General features: G+C 37.4%; 2 protein-coding genes across 2 annotated transcripts in view; both read left to right on the top strand.

Annotated features, from left to right (window-relative positions):
- Nucleotides 1–593: 593 nt before the first annotated feature.
- On the top strand, nucleotides 594–7347 carry LOC114530001 (N-acetyltransferase ESCO2-like). Its single transcript, XM_028551574.1, has 10 exons — nucleotides 594–743; nucleotides 1224–2696; nucleotides 2973–3030; nucleotides 3210–3341; nucleotides 3690–3779; nucleotides 3944–4021; nucleotides 4428–4490; nucleotides 4671–4744; nucleotides 5707–5805; nucleotides 6358–7347. The coding sequence occupies exons 2-10, from the start codon at nucleotides 1225–1227 to the stop codon at nucleotides 6479–6481; spliced, it is 2190 nt and encodes a 729-aa protein (XP_028407375.1). The 5' UTR covers nucleotides 594–743; nucleotide 1224; the 3' UTR covers nucleotides 6482–7347.
- A 298-nt stretch (nucleotides 7348–7645) lies between these two features.
- LOC114529885 (anaphase-promoting complex subunit 1-like) overlaps nucleotides 7646–20363 on the top strand; it is a 44021-nt gene continuing 31303 nt past the window's right edge. Inside the window, 30 exon segments of the mRNA XM_028551458.1 lie at nucleotides 7646–7905; nucleotides 8332–8382; nucleotides 8502–8652; nucleotides 8892–8983; nucleotides 9083–9162; nucleotides 9307–9380; nucleotides 9485–9615; nucleotides 9949–10219; nucleotides 10692–10845; nucleotides 11309–11407; nucleotides 11504–11594; nucleotides 11799–11864; nucleotides 12121–12219; nucleotides 12708–12777; nucleotides 12993–13060; nucleotides 13215–13275; nucleotides 13751–13929; nucleotides 14011–14064; nucleotides 14236–14433; nucleotides 14923–14993; nucleotides 15117–15205; nucleotides 15620–15717; nucleotides 15902–15958; nucleotides 16406–16490; nucleotides 16565–16607; nucleotides 16853–16899; nucleotides 16992–17114; nucleotides 17331–17395; nucleotides 17783–17836; nucleotides 18059–18165. Coding sequence (XP_028407259.1) covers nucleotides 7771–7905; nucleotides 8332–8382; nucleotides 8502–8652; nucleotides 8892–8983; nucleotides 9083–9162; nucleotides 9307–9380; nucleotides 9485–9615; nucleotides 9949–10219; nucleotides 10692–10845; nucleotides 11309–11407; nucleotides 11504–11594; nucleotides 11799–11864; nucleotides 12121–12219; nucleotides 12708–12777; nucleotides 12993–13060; nucleotides 13215–13275; nucleotides 13751–13929; nucleotides 14011–14064; nucleotides 14236–14433; nucleotides 14923–14993; nucleotides 15117–15205; nucleotides 15620–15717; nucleotides 15902–15958; nucleotides 16406–16490; nucleotides 16565–16607; nucleotides 16853–16899; nucleotides 16992–17114; nucleotides 17331–17395; nucleotides 17783–17836; nucleotides 18059–18165 — 2963 coding nt within the window. The 5' untranslated portion in view covers nucleotides 7646–7770.

Raw genomic sequence — 20363 nt, 5'->3', positions numbered from 1 at the left:
AGTATTTTTGTATAGGTATAAACTAATTTTGGTGGTAGCATTTTTTTGGGGTAAAAAATAACCCGTTTAAACGAGACAAAATATGGTTCAACATCCTCTACGATGATGCAAAATGCTTGTTGTAAATCGTATTTTCCGAGAATCATTGAAAATCGGTCAACAGCAGTCCAACATATAGGGCTCTCCTCTCAAAAGGGGCCACCGCAGCCAAATTAGCTGGAAGATTGTATAAGCTTATATGCTAAAAAATATGCTATGAAATTAAAAAACAGAGCAAAAAATATGTATTTGTGCAAATAAAATATCGAAATGCATTTCACTGTGGGAATTTTTGTCGATAAAAAAGTGATGCACCAACTGGTGACATTTCTTACTAGTGAATATGCTGCAATATTCTTTGTAAGTCAGTTTGAAGTAAGTCGGTTGTAAGTCAATTATTTTTCGTATTTCTTACCCATTCCATGGACGATGCATGGAACTATTACGTACCATATCTATGATTGAGGGCAGGTCGTCCAGAATTATAGTAGAGCCCAGTGGCTGGAACACAGGCCCCCCGAAATCGTTGTTTCCAAAGTGCGTGAAATGGAACATGTATTGGGAACATGTCTGATATTCTATCAAAATACGATGAATGCATAAATGTAAATCGAATGCTTCTAGCGAGAGATTTGAGCTCTTAAACGAACGATCTGAAACTTTGCGGTTAAGGAGGGATTTCAGGTTGATTATAAATTATCTCGGTAGGTATATAGATATAACTTTCCATCGTCCTTCTGCATTAATTGTAATTATTAAAGTTACTGAATATGAGACATCTCTAGTATTAAAGTGTACTTTCCTCATAAATACGTACCAATTTATGTCGTATAAGATTTGGACTTAAGGAATCATCATCAGAATCTACACGTCTCCTAACGATTTTTCATATTGTCCTTAAGTAGCTTGCAATGTACTACATCTATATAAAAGTTAGACAGATACCAGATGATCTACTCAACAGTAGAAGAGTACTGTCAATTAGTGGCATTGCCTCAGACTAGTGTTTGTCTTGGGTTAAAAAGCTGGTGTAAATTACTTTTAAGAATGATCAAGTAGAGTACCGGTAAAAGTCTTGTATATACAACATAACTATAATATATAAACTAAGGGTAGTTTCCAGTGGGCCTAATTTCTGTTTCCAGTGTTTACAGTTTATTATAATTAATATCATTCTAATATAGGATGAGCAAAATTGCCGTGCTGTCAAGCAATGGCGAAACTGGGATTAGAACATCAACATTCTACAATCAAACAAAACTAAATACCTTTCCCAAACGTATAAAAACAAGACCTTTACTATTACATTCCAAAGATCCACCAAATCAATCCACTGGTGGGAGTACAAGAAGAAATAAACCTGCACAAATACTAAAGGGAAAAAAGACAAATAAATTGCCAATGTCTAAAATGAGTACTTGTGTAAAAAGACAAAAGTGTAAAGGAAAAACTGTTTCAGAGTTTAAAGAACTTGGAAATAAGGAAAGTAATGGTGTGACAGATTTACCGACTGGAAAACGAACTTTGGCTGAAATGGGTGGAGAGGGCATTGGGCAAACTAACTGTTGTAAAAAGATCAGACTGGACTTGAATAAGAATATTGAGGAAGCTGGAGAAGACTCAACCCAGAATCAATTCTGTGCTGAGACAGTTGTTAAAAACAAGCTGGGTGGACAGGGGGAGGAAAATCTTTCAAAGATTGAAAAGTTAAATGTTGTTGATGGAAATGATTTGAGTACTTGTTCAAAGAGCGGGCAAAGTGATACTATCACACTGGAAGAAAGTCAAACAGGTGATAAAGTCAAAGACAAACAGATTTTTGACAGATGCAAGGAAAGTAAATGTGATATTTTAGGTGACCTTGTTGATGAGAAACTGTCTGATAATGAAATATTTGAATGTGCAAGTTCAGTTTCTCAGTGTCAGAGTGATTCAACAGTAGAAAAAAGTAACAATTCATCAGGTGAAAATGATGAGGTTTTCAGAGGAGAATCGGAAAATGGTATATTTGGCAGCCCAATTTCAATAACTCAAAGTGAGAATAGCTTAGATGAAAATGGCCAAAACGATACTGAATCGAAAAGTTCACAGCAAACAAATGATAATACTTTGAATGAGGAAATTAAATTGTTTGATTCACCGTCGGAAGATGATTTTGGTTTTACAAATGATAAAAATAAGATGTACAGAACAGCAAAAAAAACTGAAAATGATATATTAGTGTCCCAAAGTTCATCTTGCCAAAGCATAGACAGTTTTAAAACGAACTCCTCCGAGGGCAGGAAGCGTCAAGTATTTCGGAAGAAGAATGGACCTTTAGACGCTTTTGTTATCGTAGAAAAGTCACAAAAATCCAAAGCGAACGAAAGGCTGAAAGATTCGGGCTTTCACGAGCCGTTTAGGATCTTAGGCGAGCTGTCTTCTCAAGAAACAGTTGGTTGTTCAAGTGTAGAGTCGAGTCCTTTGTTGTTTAGTTCAAGCAGCTCATCCACAGGATGTTCTGGATCGTTGAAGAGTAAATCTGTTTCACCAGAGTCTCAGAGTAGCATTACAAAGTACTTTACGCCACTCAGAAAGAGCGGTTCTAGCGTGTCTTTGAAGAGTAGCAATATGTCGCCGATTTCTGACAAGAAAGGGAGGCGAAACGGAAAGGGAAGGCAAGTTATATCTTATTGAACAGTGGGTAGTTGATAAAACTGACGAATATCTCGAATTTCCAATACTGGATAACTCTATCAGTTCTAAACTGTTCTTCCTAGAGGTCCAGTAAGGATCATCTCTTATTTATCAAGTATTACTGAAGGAGGAAATCTAAACTAAACTAACTTTTTTATACTAGATAGTTCTATGAGTTCTAAAATGTTCTTCCTAGCGGTCCAGGAAGGATCATCTCCAGGAGACATAAATTTTTACCCTTATGTATTTTGTTTTAGGAAAATTACTTCGCCATCAAATTCACCAGTGACCAACAAGAAAGAACAAATGTTTCTGGTAACGATTTTTGAAGGATTGTTTTCGGACCGTAAATCATAAAGTCTTTTCATATGCTGTGAATTAATGCATGCTTGCCTTTGCCTGCTTGCCTTTTTTGTCAGGAGCCTGGTACAGGGTTCGAAACTACTGGTCAAACTTAAATCTTTTTAAACAAGAGGATATTGACCTTTTTTTAGGATCTTGGGCAAAAGAACTTTGGTCACGTAACATGTCCCACATGCAATATGGTGTACACAATCGCACAGCCCGAAGACGAGGCTTATCATGTTAAATTTCATCATAAAATCGTCTCTGGACTTCGCTTTAAAGTACTGGCTTTTAAAATTTGTTATTTATTGTGATGTGTCTTTTATGATGTGTAATTTGACGTGTGTTTTTCATAGCGAGGAGTTTATAGCGTGTAATTTACAGTGTTTAACTGATTTGTGATGTGTAATTTGACGTGTGTTTTTCATAGCGAGGAGTTTATAGCGTGTAATTTACAGTGTTTAACTGATTTGTGATGTGTAATTTGACGTGTGTTTTTCATAGTGAAGAATTTATAGCGTGTAATTTACAGTGTTTTTGTGATGTGTAATTCGTTAATGGCGTGTAGTTTTTGTTTTAAGTGCATCACTAATCGCTTACCCGGTGTTAAATTTGAGATGTTTTTTCAGGGCTGGAAGACGGAACGTGTTGTTGAACATTTCGAGGACGGCCGTGTCATAGTTATTTTACCTCAGGACCCACAATCGCATTTAAAAAAGGTCAGTTGCTTTGTAATGAGTTGTAGTACAACTTTCTGTCAGCGCAAATCAATCAAAAGTGTGTTGTTTCTTTAGTTTAACCACTCTCCAAGATTATTTTATGTTCAGAGAAGGCAAATCACCACGAACTACTTGTATTAACAATGCTCTTTATACTGTATCAGGTTGCTACTGTTTTGACTGTCGTCGATGACGAACTCGGCTTTTCATCAGAGACCTCACTCAGGATGAATGACTCCAAGGTACAATATGACTAATAATTTTACACTAGCAAGCTTCCGCTAGCTGTTGTAAATTTTGGGCAAGCAGTATTCAGGGGCAGGTTGTATCAAGCCCGTTTAGCTTAAACGGTGGATAAGTCAAAATGAAATAACACTCTTACATCTCTCTTGAATGAGTCACCTTCAATATTATGCACTGAATATGTAGTTGTAAATAGTATCTTTGTATTAAGCTTAAAAACATTTAGTATTCTTCTTGAATAAAACGATCGACTTGCTTTTTATTTTGAACTTAACCACCGTTTAAGCTAAACGGGCTTGATACAACTGGCCCCAGGATTCTATTCTCGTTCTGATTTTGTTTACATTTTAAAGTTGAAACCGTGTTTGTCAAAGGCTTAAAATATTTATTACAATCATTTTACAGACCTACTTATTTATTGCGGACAAAAAGGTTGTTGGATGTGTGATCGCTGTGCTTATTCAAGAGGTATAACTCACGTTTCTACATCAGAAGAAGATGGGGCTAGGGTCAGGATTAAGGCGAACTTACAGCAACTAAAATTCGATGTAAAAATTCACCCATTTTCTGTATTTTACCTTGTGTCAGTTTTGTGTGAACAAAGGAGTTGGCGGGAAAACATAAAATGTTTTTGGTGAAAATTTTCAGGCGTTTCCTCTCTTGCCGTGTTCTACACAAGGGGACAAGATTGAGGCAACAGAACAAGGAGCCTGGTGCTGCAGGTAATGGCGTCATATTCAGTGAACTGTAATAAAACCTGGAACGCTAACCTGGCCGCCGTCTTTGAAGCCAAATTTAGTAGTTTTCTGGTAGTTTTTTGAAAGTTTGAGACATGTGGAGAGTAATTATCTACCGGGTGTCCCAGAAAAAAGTACTCCGGTTTGATTATTAATAGCTTCTAAACCAGCTAAGCTATTAAACTGACATAACTTTCACTAGATAGAGGGAAGACTAATTTAGATTTTGATATATTACAGTTGTATTTTACTTTAAAATTTACGGAGATATCAATGTTCAAAATTGGTAGCATATTTCTGGATGTGTCTAAATTATATTGATTAACATTTGATACGGCGTTTTTTGCATAATTTAGACACATCCAGAAATATGCAACCAATTTTGAACATTGATATCTCCGTAAATTTTAAAGTAAAATACAACTGTAATATATCAAAATCTAAGTTAGTCTTCCCTCAATCTAGTGAAAGTTATTTCAGTTTAATAGCTTAGCTAGTTTAGAAGCTATTATGAATCAAACCGGAGTACTTTTTTCTGGGACACCCAGTAGGAAAGTCTAGAACTGTGTAAAATAGAAACATTTGCTAATTTTTATAAAACCTGGACGAGAAACAAAGTCAAAAACTCCGTATAACGCTGAACGATATAGAAGTTAGCGTTCCAGATTTTATTACAGTTCACTGGTAATATCATGATTGCTAAAGAAGTATCGCTGGTAGCCAGCGTTTTAAAGTCTTGTTTACACTTTCAAGATTTTGGGTGCGGCATTATTCTCTTAATAGATGCAATAAACCCGGATATTTCTGAGTGCTTTGATGTAAAAGTGCATCTATTTGAACATTCGTCATTTATCCGTTTTTTCCCACTGTTAAAAAGTGGAAAATGGCGTCTAAAATTTAAGCAAAAATTGCAAGTGTAAGCGGCGTCATTTTATTCTCGTGTTTAGCACCGCTCCTGTCCGTGCTCAGTGTGGTATAAGCAGGGTCTGGGTACTGCAACAATATAGAAGAAAAAAAATTGCCACAAGGATCTTGGACTGTGTCAGGTATGACCCAGTGAACTGAAATAAAACTGGAACGCTCACTCTGCCGGAAGTTTGAAGCCAAGATGGCGGATCATGAAGCCTTTCTTGTAGGTATGATCCAGGCCTCCACGCGGAAATTTTGTCGGGAATTCTGATTTTTCCTTTGAAGTTTCCGCGCCAGAGGCCTGGATCATACCTACAAGAAAGGCATCATGATCCGCCATCTTGGCTTCACTCATCAATGAGGGAAAGTCATAGAGTGAGCGTTCCAGTTTTATTTGAGTTCACTGGTATGACCATATATAGCTATGGCGACGGTGATAGTAGTGCTGGTAGCGCTGAACTCTAATGAAAATGAACTGGAGCGTTCACTTGGCTGCCAAGGCCCACCATCCCACTTGAGATTAAATGAACATACCCAGTCAGATTGCGCCGTTATCTTGAGGCAAAAGTATTTTTTAGCCCATTGAATTTCTACGGCTTTTAGGCCCAATTCAGACGTCAAACTTTTCACGTGCCGAATCAAATGTAAATGAACTGGGTTCATAATAAACAACTCTTTCATTATCTTAGGAATGACTTCTTGTTTGGTGGAGTGGTAGCAAAAGAACTGCTGGCATTCTCAGACCCGACGCCTCTTGGCAAGCAACTGGCCGAGTCCTACTGTGGCATTGAAAACTTCTTAGTTTTTCGGTGATTTCCATGAGCGTTGCATGAGTCTACCTGCTGAGTTTTCTGAATCGGCTCGTATAGTCTCTAACTCCTTTGTCACTGATTAAATTGCAGTCCAATATTCCAATAACAAGACCCCGGCCATCTTCACAAAATAAAATTTTGTTGAATTATCAGCAGTTAATTATAAGCAGTTGTGAATCAGAAAGTTTGATAGTAACTGAATTTAGGCAAATGTTTGGATGCTTTTTCACATCAAAGAGAACCTGAAAAAGAAATTTGCTCATGTGATGATTGATTCAAGCTATCTGCGAAAATTTGAATGAATTCTGACACTACAGCTACATATGTAGACCAGCTTGGAATGAATCAAACTGCAAGTGTTCGTTTCCATTCTTCATTGCTTGGACCGAGTAGGCTTCATTGCTTGGACCAAGCTTGGACTTGGGTCTGTATTCGTCCTATTTTTGTTTCACCTTATCAATAGCGGGATTACACGGATTGAGATTTACATCTATAGTCTAATCTACTTAGGCTAATCGTAGTAATCGCTAATCTGCACTATCAGTGTTTTGGATGGTATAATATTGATTGGTTTGTACTCTGGTAAAGACAAGAATTGTTTAAACCTTAGTCAATTTTGTAAAATTGATAGTTAAATTGGTCTCTTGCATTTCGTTATTTATAGCTTTTAGGTGATGTTAAGATCTGTCTACACGATCCAATTTTGTTGGATCCGATTAACTTCTGATGTATGGAATGTAGTCTGTTAGTGATACAGTGGCACTGCATTGTCTTTAGCTGATTCGATGCTCATTCAATGATGCTCATATACATTGCAAGCCTACAGACTATAAAGCATCCATCAGAAGTGAATTGAATCCGACAAAATTGGATCGTGTGAACAGGCTTTAGTTAAGGTATAATGAAGAAAATTTGTAAATTTGAATTACAGAAAGTTTTATCTTATGACGCATATTGTCTTGGACTCTTTCCTAGTTAACTTTTAACTGTAGTTAAGGACAGAATTGGCCAATAGAAGTCGTGTATTTCTAGGATACAACTGTTAACTAGGATGCAACTGTCCCCTAAGGTATAATCAGAAAATGCCTTACTTACTTGAAGTTTCCCGCAAAGCGGTCCTGTGTAAACAGGCTCATCCCGCGAATTTGTGAAACCAAAACAACAAAGTAAAATGTAACAAAATTTTGTTCGTTTTAGAAAATATTTTGTACTTTTTCCAGTAGTTCATCCTTGATGAAAGAGCGATCGCAGAAATAAGTTGATAAGGATTGAAGTTGAAACTTCTTTTCAATGATTGAAGTGAGAAATTTGCGTCAGTTTACGCCGCACGGAAGAAAATTAGCCAAATTAAGACCGCGCGTGTCAAATATCGAACAACATGATGGAATATTTCCAACGCAAAATATTGCCAAGTCAAAAAAATTGGTGAGTTATTGCCGATCGGATGTACGCATTGTGTGGTTCATGTCTAGTGTTGATCTTTTTATACTATGCAAAGAAAATTTGATGCTTTTTCAAGTAGGAATGTACAAATATAGATGGTAATAAATGGTGCTTTCAAGTTAAGGCTCTCCACGTGTGTAGTTCCAGAGGCCTCTGAAATGAAGTTTTCTGCATCTGTTATTTCTTATCTCAATCTGTGGCCCATATGTATATATAGTGAACCGTGTTACCTTGTTTAAAAACTAGTTGAAACTGCCGATCTGTTCGCGTTAAAATATATTAATTTATTTAGCGAGACTGCGAGAGCTCTAAACACTAAACAGTCTGTCTAGGTGTAAATACTGGCCGTTTGAACCCTTGACCTCAGATATTTTCTTGTCCAAGTCTGTTTGCATTATTCTACTTTAGCATGAGTTTTGGCAGTTGACAATACGTGAAGATGGCAACATTGAAGATGAGGTACTTAAAAAAATGTCGATCTGAATAGTGCACTATATAGATCTATACATCACTTGAAAAATAATCTTGAATATTTTGCAGTTACACACATTGTAGTTATGTTCATATGGTTTTGACAGGTCTATGTAAGTGGTTGTACAGCCATATGGAGTCATAGCTCTGGTGAATCTAAGGTCTTACAGAAGTCTTTCACGGTGGATACTCCAATAACTAATGTTGTATGGTGCACTTTTGGAAAACCAGAATCTGACAGTAATTCAAACAATAATGGTATGATTTTTACTTGTCTCATTTTAACAAAAAATGGACAAGATAGACCCATCCATTAGTATACTAATGGCTATTTGCACATTTCGTGTTTTGAGTGGCTCTACTTTCCACTAGCCAACTCCCTTGATATTTTTACTTGTTGGCAAACAGGCGAGATATACATGCCTTAACTGTTGTATCATATGCTGTATTTAGTAATTTTTTATGCTATTTTTTTACGATAACTTCAATACCCTTAGCTCGAAAACGAAGTCTATGTGTGGTTGAGGAGGATTTGATCAAAGCATTTTCAGAAGATGGGAGTGTTGAATCTTGTACCTTGCCTTTTAAAGTTAGTTTGCCGTGTTTGTTGGTTAGAATACTTTGTCTTTAGGGATTTGTTTTATGTAAATATGCATATAGTGAAATGTGTAAATGCTTTGACTGCTAGGTTTGCAATATTTTGTCAATTCCTGGTGGTTTAATTTTGGAACGAAACATTTCACAGCCGGACACAGAACAGCAGAAAAGGTTCGTATGTGTTCCTATTATGCAATTGTAGTGTCATCATAATCGCATTTTATAAATTGAAATATTGAGCATACTTTGTCTTCAAAACCCAAAAGCCCTATTTAAAAGTCTACTTAAGGTTTTTCATTTTGATTTCCTTTTCAGTAAAAAGATCCCAACGTTATTCAGCCTCCTGGGTGCATTAGATGAGCCCAGACCTGTTGTTATTCGATATGGAGGTAAATTTAGCTTTGTGTTGATGCTACTGTCATTTCAAGCTTCAAAAATTTCTCAAATCCTTGTAGTTCTGCATGGTGATAAAAGTTTTTTTTTGCATCTTCAGGTAAACCTTCCTACATGTCTGAATCAACACTTCATGTTATCTTCAGTTGCAACAATCCTCCACTTCTTCTTACGTACGATTCCTTCGTCGGAGGGCACTCTCTTTGGCTTGTACGGGATGCAAAGAAAGAGGTACACTCTTTATTTCTTTGTGCACTGGTTTTGTTTTTTTATCAAATGACCTAGAAAGGCTTGGTACAGACTCTTGGCATTACTTCTGGTGCTGGTACACATTTATCAATTGAAACAAGTTTGACATAAAAGTCTGACAAAGTTCATGTCAACATTTTTTGTATTATTTTTTGTATGAAAGAGCTAGTTCATTTTAATGCTGAGTTTTGAGCCATTAAATATCTTTCTTCAAAAGTCCATATCTTGCCTATTTTGCAGTAGTATTCCTTGCATGCTGATCTATTTTATTTAAACAATTAAGAGCAGTTATAAAGAAAACTCTTCGTTTTTCAGGATTTTCCAGAACCCAGCACAATCAGTGAATCATCAGACTCCTTCGCCCGTACAATTCCATACCCGACTCCCATATTGAAACCTGCAGCCTACTCCCGTCTCTCTGTGACGGCCTCACCCTCCTCGTTCCTCTCGCAAGTCCGTACCTCGTCCCCCTCCGAAAAAGGTTTAAACCGATTACCCCACACCCCTCACATCGTCTCCTCGCCCCAAGTTTCCAGATTACATTCCTCCAGAATGATGCTGCAATCCCCCGCTCCCCACAGTTTCGGTACGTTTGAGAACGACCGTATTTCCAGGCCAGCGGCCTCCCTAGGGGAGAGGGGTTCCCTTACCCCCACCCCCGGTGATTCCTAAGACTGTTCAAGGGAAAATTTCTAATTTAAGCCGAAAGAACGAAATCTAAGAGCACAGCTTGGGCGAGTGCCTTGCAGCTAGACGAAACTGCAAAGTTTCGTTTCAAATTGTCGTGAAATGTCGAAAATTTGGCCCTGCAAACTTTGGAAAATATGTAGCCTACAATATATTTCTCCTTCAGGCGGGAAAAATTGCAATTTTTAGCTGAAAGTTATAATTTTTCCGATCCGTATTATTAATATTAACAATTCACAACCAAACTTTGTCGTTTTACTTTTGCTAAGATGCCCTTTCTAGCTGTGCTGTCGAATTGCGTTTTCTTCTAAATATCATCCGAAATTCACAAATCCCATATCCGAAGCACCAACAATTTCCTTTCTTTTTAGTCGATTCACCATCGATTCTTCAGTCTCCGGATATATTCAGGTCCTCGGCGACAACAATGAACAGTTTTCACGAGGATACCTACTGGCATTGCATTGAACCCTTGGAGCCTGAGATATGCCTGGATCATGTTTGGGAAGAAACATCCACTGTGAGGTAGACTTTGTAGAGAAAAAAAAGGAATATCTTTATCAGTCTTCAAATTCACTGCTCAGTTCTAAACTGTTCTTCCTAGAGGTCCAGTAACGATCATCTCTTATTGATCCAGTGTTACTACAGGAGGAAACCTAAACTAAACTAACTTTATTTATACTGGATAGCCCTATCAGTTCTAAACTGTTCCTCCTAGAGGTCCAGTAAGGATAATCTCTTATTGATCCGGTTTCACTACAGGAGGAAACCTAAACTATTCTAACTTTATTTATACTGGATAGCTCTATCAGTTTTAAACTGTTCTTCCTTGAGTTCCAGTAAGTATCATCTCTTATCAATCCAATGTTACTATGAGAAGAACCATTATTAGCCAACTGTTTTGTACTGGTTGGCTCTATCATCAAAACCTGTTAGGTCTCCTGTGCTGGTAAATATTGTTAGGTCAAGTGTTTATCTATTCACGCAGGCATTCCAACAAGGCACAAGCGAATAAAGCCTTCACAACGACTGATGTTTGTGGCGTTCAGTATATCTGCTTTCTTGTTCCACATATCTCAAAATTAAGGTAAAAATTCACTACCATAACTTTGTTAAAAAAACTATATGCCAATATCACGAGTAGCTATATTTCTTTAAAACTGTTAATATAATACATCCTTAGGTTGACACAATTTAGTGTTGGAAACAGATTAGACCAAATCCTATTTGGAAAAACGTTTGATATTCCTGCCGTTGATGCTGTTAATATCCAAGTATGATATTGAATTTATATTTCTTCATTTTCTGAGTATGTTTTTAAGAACATCAATTTTTCACATCAAATTGCTGAACGGTTAACTGTGCGACTCTGTGCTGAGTTCGCATTCTAACTACTAATAACTAGACTGCTAGCAGTGCTGTTCTGAGAATTTTGCTTACAAGCCGAAAATCGATCTTTTTCTTCTGTGTCTTTGTAGGATCTCAACATGATTCTCGTTCTTACTCCTGAGAATAGTTTAGTCTTGTACACTGGTAAGCACAAGGTAAGCTGTATAACTATAAATGAAATAAAGTTCCAGTTTCATCACTTGAAATTATGCCAATGAAAGCAAAGCGAATGATGGCTGCTATTATGAATTTCCGCTCACCAACTCTACCAAAGAACCCATGTCTGAACATTTTAGCAATGCTGCAAAATACTTGCCTTTGTCTAAAGATCCTTGGGAGAAAACCTGTCACGCAATTACATCACGACGTCGAGCAGAATAATATTCTGTACCTAGCTATGTTGTTTTTCAGGGCAGCGAAATTAAGCTGATTGGACTGGACAAAATCGCGCAAAAACGAACAGATAGTTTCGGAGATCTTGACGATTCCATCATGTCAATATCGTCTGAGGTATAATATTCACTTTTTATGTAATACAATTTTATGTGCGTATACTTTTTACTGTTTGAAGATGTAGCTATTACAAAAGCGAGTATGGTGGGTTACAAATGGCACCTGGGGTCGGTTGTTCAAAGCTAGGTTAGCGCTAACCCTGGGTTGAATTTTACTCCGCTGTTTTGGTTTGTGTGTTTCTGCAGCGCTGTCTGCTTCAAGACTTTGCAAAGTAAGACTTCTATTGATCCACAAAATGTTTATGGAAAAATATATGTTCAACGTATAAACGAGCAATTAAAAAAATTGATGTTAAAATTTGAGTTAACCCTGGGTTAAGCAACAACAGCCTCTGGTGGTCAACTTTGACACGGAACTTTGAGACCTTCCAAGGCGTGCTTTAACACAACTTCCACTTTGATACTCACACGTCGCAAAACTTTCAAAACGACGTAAGATTCAATGATAAACACGTGAATGTGAAGTGAATCCGAAAAATCTTACAGGTCACGCTCGTTTCGCCGGTTCAAATAGCACCATCCAGTCAAGGATCAAGCATTACGAGTGCTTTCAAAGGTATGGTATTTTCCTTCCCGTCGAAGCATCAGAAATATTCCCGGGTCTCAATGCTAGGTTTTTGACATACCACTCTTGGTTAGTATATCTGATGGTGGGGATTAAACCTTGAGGTAACAATCGAAATTTACAGGAGAAATTAACGCAGAAGTGTGATTATTTTTTATGTCCGGAGAACCTGTCTTTTCATTCCGTTTTAAATCTTGTAACTTCAGCATCAAGCCATTCTGAGGAGATCTACGTGTCAGGTCTGAGGGAGACGACGGGAAGTACCGTTCTTTTGGTAAGTCGATTCCTATACGTCCCATTATGCCAGGTATTACTGTGTGGTAGGAGCTGAATATTACACATTTTCCGCCTACCATCACAGTTAATCTGTCGTTAGTATGTTTGTTTTGTAAAGAATGATTGATCAAATGTTCCTTTGCATTCGTTAGCAACTCCGTAATGACGAGATGTATCGCATGACCTTGCCACCACTGGCTCGAGACAGTACAGGTATGAATAAACGAGGATTGTGTAATTATATTTCAATATAATGTGCAATATACTGCATACCTCTATCAGTTCTATTGTTCTTCCTAGAGGTCCAGTAAGGATCATCTCTTATTGATCCAGTGTTACTACAGGAGGAAACTTAAACTAAACTAACTTTATTTATACTGGATAGCTCTATCAGTTCTAAACTGTTCTTCCTAGAGGTCTAGTAAGGATCATCTCTTATTGATCCAGTGTTACTACAGGGGAAACCTAAACTAACCTTACTTTATTTATACTGGATAGCTCTATCAGTTCTAAACTGTTCTTCCTAGAGGTCTAGTAAGGATCATCTCTTATTGATCCAGTGTTACTACAGGGGAAACCTAAACTAACCTTACTTTATTTATACTGGATAGCTCTTTCGTTTCTGGACCATTCATTCTACGTGTAAGTATTGTCTTTCGCTGATGCATTTATGTCTTCGTTGTTTTAGTTTCCTCCTGTCTGACTGGGCTACGACAAGTATTAACTGACGACGTTGCCGCAAAATTATATTTAAAATACTACCACGTGACCAATGACGGCTTAAATAGCAACTATACCCCGGATGAGGAATGGCGGAACTTTTGTGAAGCACTTTGGAAATTACTGGGGTACAAAGGTACTGAAGAGGTGAGCATGAGATATTACGGGGACCCATGCATACACAATCTACTGTATATATATATATATATAATGGATTTTTTTACGTAGTCTTTCACAAGTGTTCCTGCAAAGAAATGTAAGACTAGCCCAGATGTTGGAGAGGTGAGACGCTGTTTATTATTCACGGTTTATATATAACTACCTGGTACTTGTAATCTTTAATTGGTGGGTTTCCGTCTTTTGGTAGATGTAAAGGAGTGGAAAAGTCACGAATGTTAAATAAGGACACTCATACATCTTTAGCAAAACCAAATTATGCTCTCTCTTCCACAGGAAGCGTGGCAGTTTCTTTTGAAAAGTGCTTCTAAAGATTTCAAGTTTCTTGGCAATGCTTGTTTTTCTTTACCATCAAATACCCGAGACGAGGAGCCTCAAGCAGAAAGTGCTGAGTCATCAAGTTCTTGGGATAGTAATGCTTTGCTGTTCCAGAACATACCAAGTGTTGTGTTTGTTTTACATCTGATTCACGAGGTAACTGCATATGTGACTATATATTAACTGGATAGCTCTATCAGTTCTAAACTGTTCTTTTCCGAGGTCAAGTACGGATCATCTCTTATTGATCCAGTGTTACTACAGGAGGAAACCTAAACTAAACTATCTTTATTTATACTGGATAGCTCTATCAGTTCTGAACTGTTCTTCGTAGAGGTCCAGTAAGGGTCATCTCTTATTGATCCAGTGTTACTACAGGAGGAAACCTAAACTAAACTAACTTTATTTATACTGGATAGCTCTATCAGTTCTAAACTGTTCTTCCTAGAGATACAGTAAGGATCATCTCTTATTGATCCAGTGTTACTACAGGAGGAAACCTAAACTAAACTATCCTTATTTATACTGGATGGCTCTATCAGTTATGAACTGCTCTTCTAAGGTCCAGTAAGGATATTGATCCATCCAGTGTTTCTTCGGGAGAAATCCCCAACTGACAGTACAACCCATCTGATCTATTTTCAGGATCTCAAACTGAGCAACCTTACTTGGCATTCTGCGAAGATTTTGGGTCGACTTCTTCTTGACTTAACCTGGTAAACTTATTTAATGTTTTTCTGGCCTTGTTTATATTTCTTGTCGTTATTTATCAAGGTTGTTTACTGTCTGTAGCCCCATTAAAAGTTTGTGAAATCAGATGTAAATGTACATTTTCGTAGGACTATTGGTTGGGGGCAATATGTGGATTATTACAAGAAGGAATACCCACAGTTCTCGATGGAGCCTTACGTTTCTCAAAAACCCGCAGGTTAGTTTTCCTACTAAAAGAATTAAGAACCAAGAATGTTTCGTCCATTTGAACTGGATGTATAATAACACTGGATATTTAAGAGATGATCCTTACGGAACCTCTAGAAAGAACAGTTTAGAAATTATAGAGCTGTTCAGTATGTGAATAAAGTTTAGTTTAGTTTCCTCCTGTAATACACTGGATCAATAAGAGATTGTCATTACTGGACCTCTAGGAAGAACAGTCTTGAACTGATAGAGCTGTCCACTATGATTAAAATTAGTTTAGTTTATGTTTCTTCTTGTAGTAACACACATAGAGCTGTTCAGTATGTATAAAGTTTTCTCGTGTAGCAGCAATCTTTTCTTCACCCACTAGGTTGGTAACTGGGTGCAAAAAAAATATATCGTTTCTTTAACTTTCAAATTTCAGAACAACCTCCCAATGGTCAAATGTCCTCACCAGTTTTTGTAACGCAAGACCCGCCAAATATTTACCATTGGTTAATTGAATGTTTAAAGGGAAATCAGGTAATGTAAGATGGGGCTGCAAAAACAACATTGCATTATAAAGCATTCTGGGTTACCCTGAATACACCAATAAACACTCTAATTTAGACAAGTAAAAATCCTTACTATGACACCATTAACGACTGATCGTAGACTAAAGCCCCGATAGTCATAATTTTCTACACGTTTCCAATTCTCATTTTAGGTCAAGAAATTTCCTATAATACCGAGCGTGTGTCAGCAAATATACAAAATAATTATGGTATGGACACTTTCATCAGATGCAAACGTACTGAATTGAAGTTCACCAACTATAAAAACGTTCTTTTCCAAAGCAAAAGTTCTTTTCCGACGAAAAACATTCTTTTCGCACGCGAAAGGTTCTAATTGTGTTTTTCCCACGCTTGCAACATTTTTTGCAACAATTACCTTTGCCACAATTTAGAATTTTTTTGTTACATTCTGGAATGTTCCACAGTACTTAATTGTTACTTCGTTTTATTCTAAAGAACAAATTAGCGTTTTAAAACGCGAGGGGCAGTTTCGTGACATTCTAAGCTTGCACGCACGCTGGCACTTCGGCTCTCCGAACGCTCGCGCTTCGGCTCCCCGAGAAGTTTGAAGACGACAAGATGCATACACGGTCGACGATTTTGATCACTCAAGCACGGGTTAAACTTTGGTTGACAAAACTGTTTGTTTATTCTAGATGTATTCTTTGTGCATCTCTCGAAAGGATAGAACATACAATGAAAATCCCGAAGACCTATTGAACAAGATTCCACTAAATTTAGGTATGGTTCCGTTTCTGCTGTGTCGAGATCGTACCATGATATCTGTTATATTAAAACTCGATATATCTTTTTAGGCCAAAACTCTCAATTCGACATTAACAGTGAGGAATACACGAGGTAAATAAACTTATATAAACTATTATAAACTAAATATATATACTATTATAAATATACTATTATAAAAACTATTCCGCTTATGAATAATGAAGGGTTAAATGATTTTGAGGTATTGAAATGTGAAAATAACATCATCCTGTCAGTGAGTATAAACATAATAAACACATTTCTGCGAGTGCAGAATGGAAAATGTCTCCATAATAAACCCCGTCTGATGGGAGTTCTTCTGTTGCACTTTTCTGTAGGTGTCGCACACCAGTCGACAGAATGGTGCTTTTTATGGCAAAAACAGGTAAACCCTACGCTGCATAAATAGTTCTACGCTTATATTTATTGAAATGAATGTTCTTTCGTCTGTAATTCTCGGTTTGTTGGCTTTATAAGGTTTTACAAAAGACGACTTGGAAGCGCTACCGTTTGGTGTGAGTGTCCCGTTGAGAGAAGCGATTTATCAATGTCGTAATAATCCTTCGTTTCATTTACCAGAAGAGAGTTACACGTTAATCGGTGAGTCACTCTATATAATCGGGCATTCTTGACGACTTGGAAGGGAAAATTTCGAGAGACTAACTGCAAACAATTCGTATTTCGATTTTACAATAACGTAAGCTTGTAAATCAATGTGAGACAAGGTTGTCACTTTGTTAATTCAGTTTTTTAGGCGCTCTAACTTCAATGCACATTTACTTGCAGTGTGAAATTTCATCCAAATATATCACTTAGGTCGAGAGGAATTGGCCGCGCAAGCAAGGAAACACGATAGTGATTTCTACAATTGCTGTCAACCGGTATGTATGTTAAATAGGTTATTTATGGCGATTAAAAACCAAGAAACTACTTGGGTAAAAACCAAGTTTTAACATGTTGTGTTTCACCGTAATATATACTTTTTCGAGTTTTCTTCTTTTTAAATGACGTCATATTCCGTCAGAATTTAGCCGCCATCTTGTTTTATTCTGGGCAAATTGAGTTGAAATAATTTCAAATAGAAAGAACTGAGTTGATTTACCTTTCTCGTATATGAATTTGCTGAAAGAGGGTAACTTTGTAGGGTCAACTAAGATGGCGGCTAAGGGTAGATAATGAACGTCATATTATGAACAAGGAATAGTTCAGTTTGAAAATAATGCTTCGTTTCTTGATGCAAACTGCCTAATCATTTTCATCAAATCCAGAAAGCTGCTCCTGAAGGCGGAGAAATTGACGATGGCATGAATTTTGAGTGCGAGGTATGTAGAAAAAGCCAATACCAGCCATCAATGTAAAAAATTCAACATATAACATAATCTTAACATCTTGAAACCAAAAATGTTTATTGAATTGGACTAGAATGTTAAAAATTAAGAAAAAGTACTCATCCTTGCATGGTTTGCAGCGATTAGCATGTAAATTATCCCTCTTCGAGGCATGTTTAATATTTTTATCGTTTTATGTTTGATTATTATTTCCAGGCAACCAAACTACGGTTCAGTATCGACCATAGAATACGTGAAGTTCGAAGATTGCTACAATCTGCTAGACCTGTACACGTTTCGTTGGTTCAAAATCCTGAAGTGAGGTGAGTTTCAAGCGTAGTGTGCGTTTTGCATTGCACACCAAAGTGTAAACTATATTCATACACTTCTATGTATGCAATTATCACCATTGAACCCAGTAAAGCAGGGGGGTGCATAAATCCCACCGCCCCAAGGGTCTGGTTCACAACACATGTCTGCCTGCGGTGCACAGAATCCGATCCAACATTAGCAAGGTTTAGATTTGACTTCCAGTACCGCTACTTCTCGCTAATTAATTGAACTTGTGATTAGTTAGTCTGATAGACCTATCGCATTTGATTGGTTTATGTTCTCTCAAAGCGCTTGTGATTGGTTAGTCTGATAGACCTATCGCATTTGATTGGTTTGTGTTCTCTCAAAGTGCTTGTGATTGGTTAGTCTGATAGACCTATCGCATTTGATTGGTTTGTGTTCTCTCAAAGCGCTTGTGATTGGTTAGTATGAAGACATATCGCATTTGATTGGTTTGTGTTCTCTCAAAGCGCTTGTGATTGGTTAGTATGAAGACCTATCGCATTTGATTGGTTTGTGTTCTCTCAAAGCGCTTATGATTGGATGACTATCATACTAGATAGACCTATCGCTTTTGATTGCTTAATATTCCCTCAAAGGTTGTGGTAGTGGAACAAGTCAAATCTACACATTTCAATTAAACGGTTCTAGGAGGGGAATTAGAAACTTAAGAAGTTGTAGTTGTTTTACAAAAGAAAACTTCACAAACTGCACGATATCATGCATTTCGCAAACAGGTTTTACATAATCTACATTCGTGAACTTTCTTGAACATGCACAGAGATAAAATGAAAACCATCTTCAACTAAATGAGTTTAAATATGCTCATACGATTTTTTAATAAATTCAAACATTAAAGGAACAACTCTAGCGTAAATTAGCCTATAGCTTACTCAACAAATAATTCTACATAAATAAAGTCATGCACTTGAAAATGGATAAAACTTTTCGTATTATTAAAACGTGGATAAAACTTACGTTTTGAAATAGGTAATAAAAAAACGTTTCGGCAATGAAATATTGAGATGTTTCTCGAAACTCATACAGTGCGAAGTGCGTGTTCATAATGTCTTTATCCGGACTGCCTACTTCAGTGTATGTCCAGCGGCTGTGCGTTTGCAATACACCTGCAACATCAATGCCTCTTCGCGACTCACTAACGCGATATTCCCCTTTGGATGTGAAATCAGAAGCGGATACCATCCCAGGATCTCAAACTCGTGAAGAAATTCGCCAGTTTTCGTGAGAGTGAGTACTACTGTCATGTCGTTTTTATCCGAATTTCCACAACACAAGCTTACCAGAATGGTCTCGTTGACGTGATTGAAGGCGACGCTCAATTTCGAAAACGTTCCACGGTTTATTTTTCGAGGTACCTCAAGCGTACGTTTCAGAGTGCCGTCCATTGTTATGAAAAGCATGAAGACCTTTTGCTTGATATCTTTTAAAAATGTGAAAATGATTTCGTTTGTATCGGATACGGTCAAGCTAAACTCGTCGTACATTCCGTCAGGGCTTTCCTTCTTGAAAGGAATAAGGAATTTGTAATCATCCGTTGCATTTGTGCTATCACAAACGTACACAGTTCCTTCGCATTTGCAGAAGATAACCAACACGCCATCTTTAGCGAGGCTCATTTGTGGATTCACCAGCTGTTTCTCGATCAAATCGAGACGTTTCTCCGCCGTTTCATTGCCGTCAACATCAAAAGTTAATAACGTGTATCGCGGCGGGCAGATTTTGTTGTGGGAAGGAATTTCCATGAGAATGAAAACGTTGTCATCTTCGTCAATTGCAATACAACGTATATTGTTACCGGCGATTCCCGGGGGAATGGTACAGAACAACTTGCTCTCGCTGTCTCTTCTCATAATCTCGAGACCGTCCAGTTTCTCGTTTGTCGATAAGATCTCCCTTTTGCTGGTCAGCGCAAAATCATACCAGTAAGGTGTCGTTTCGAACTTCCATAACCAAGGCACTTGTGTTTCTTTCTCTTCAATTCTTCGCTTCAAACTCCGGTTGTCCAACAGTGGGTGGTAAAATGTTTTGCCCACTGTGATTGTGGGCCAGCTTAGAAGACCAATCTTCAAGTCTGTGAACTTCATGATAAAGTCTAGAAGTAGTTCGTTCAAAGCTTGTATCGATTCCGTCTTCAGATTGGTTTTCTTGCGTGAAAAACTACCTCGCA

Source organism: Dendronephthya gigantea, unplaced genomic scaffold (genome assembly GCF_004324835.1).
Source record: "Dendronephthya gigantea isolate DGI-Jeju-01 unplaced genomic scaffold, DenGig_1.0 000058F, whole genome shotgun sequence".
Classification (NCBI taxonomy): domain Eukaryota; kingdom Metazoa; phylum Cnidaria; class Anthozoa; order Malacalcyonacea; family Nephtheidae; genus Dendronephthya; species Dendronephthya gigantea.
Note: the sequence above shows the minus strand (reverse complement) of the source record. Positions and strands in the feature narration are given on the sequence as shown.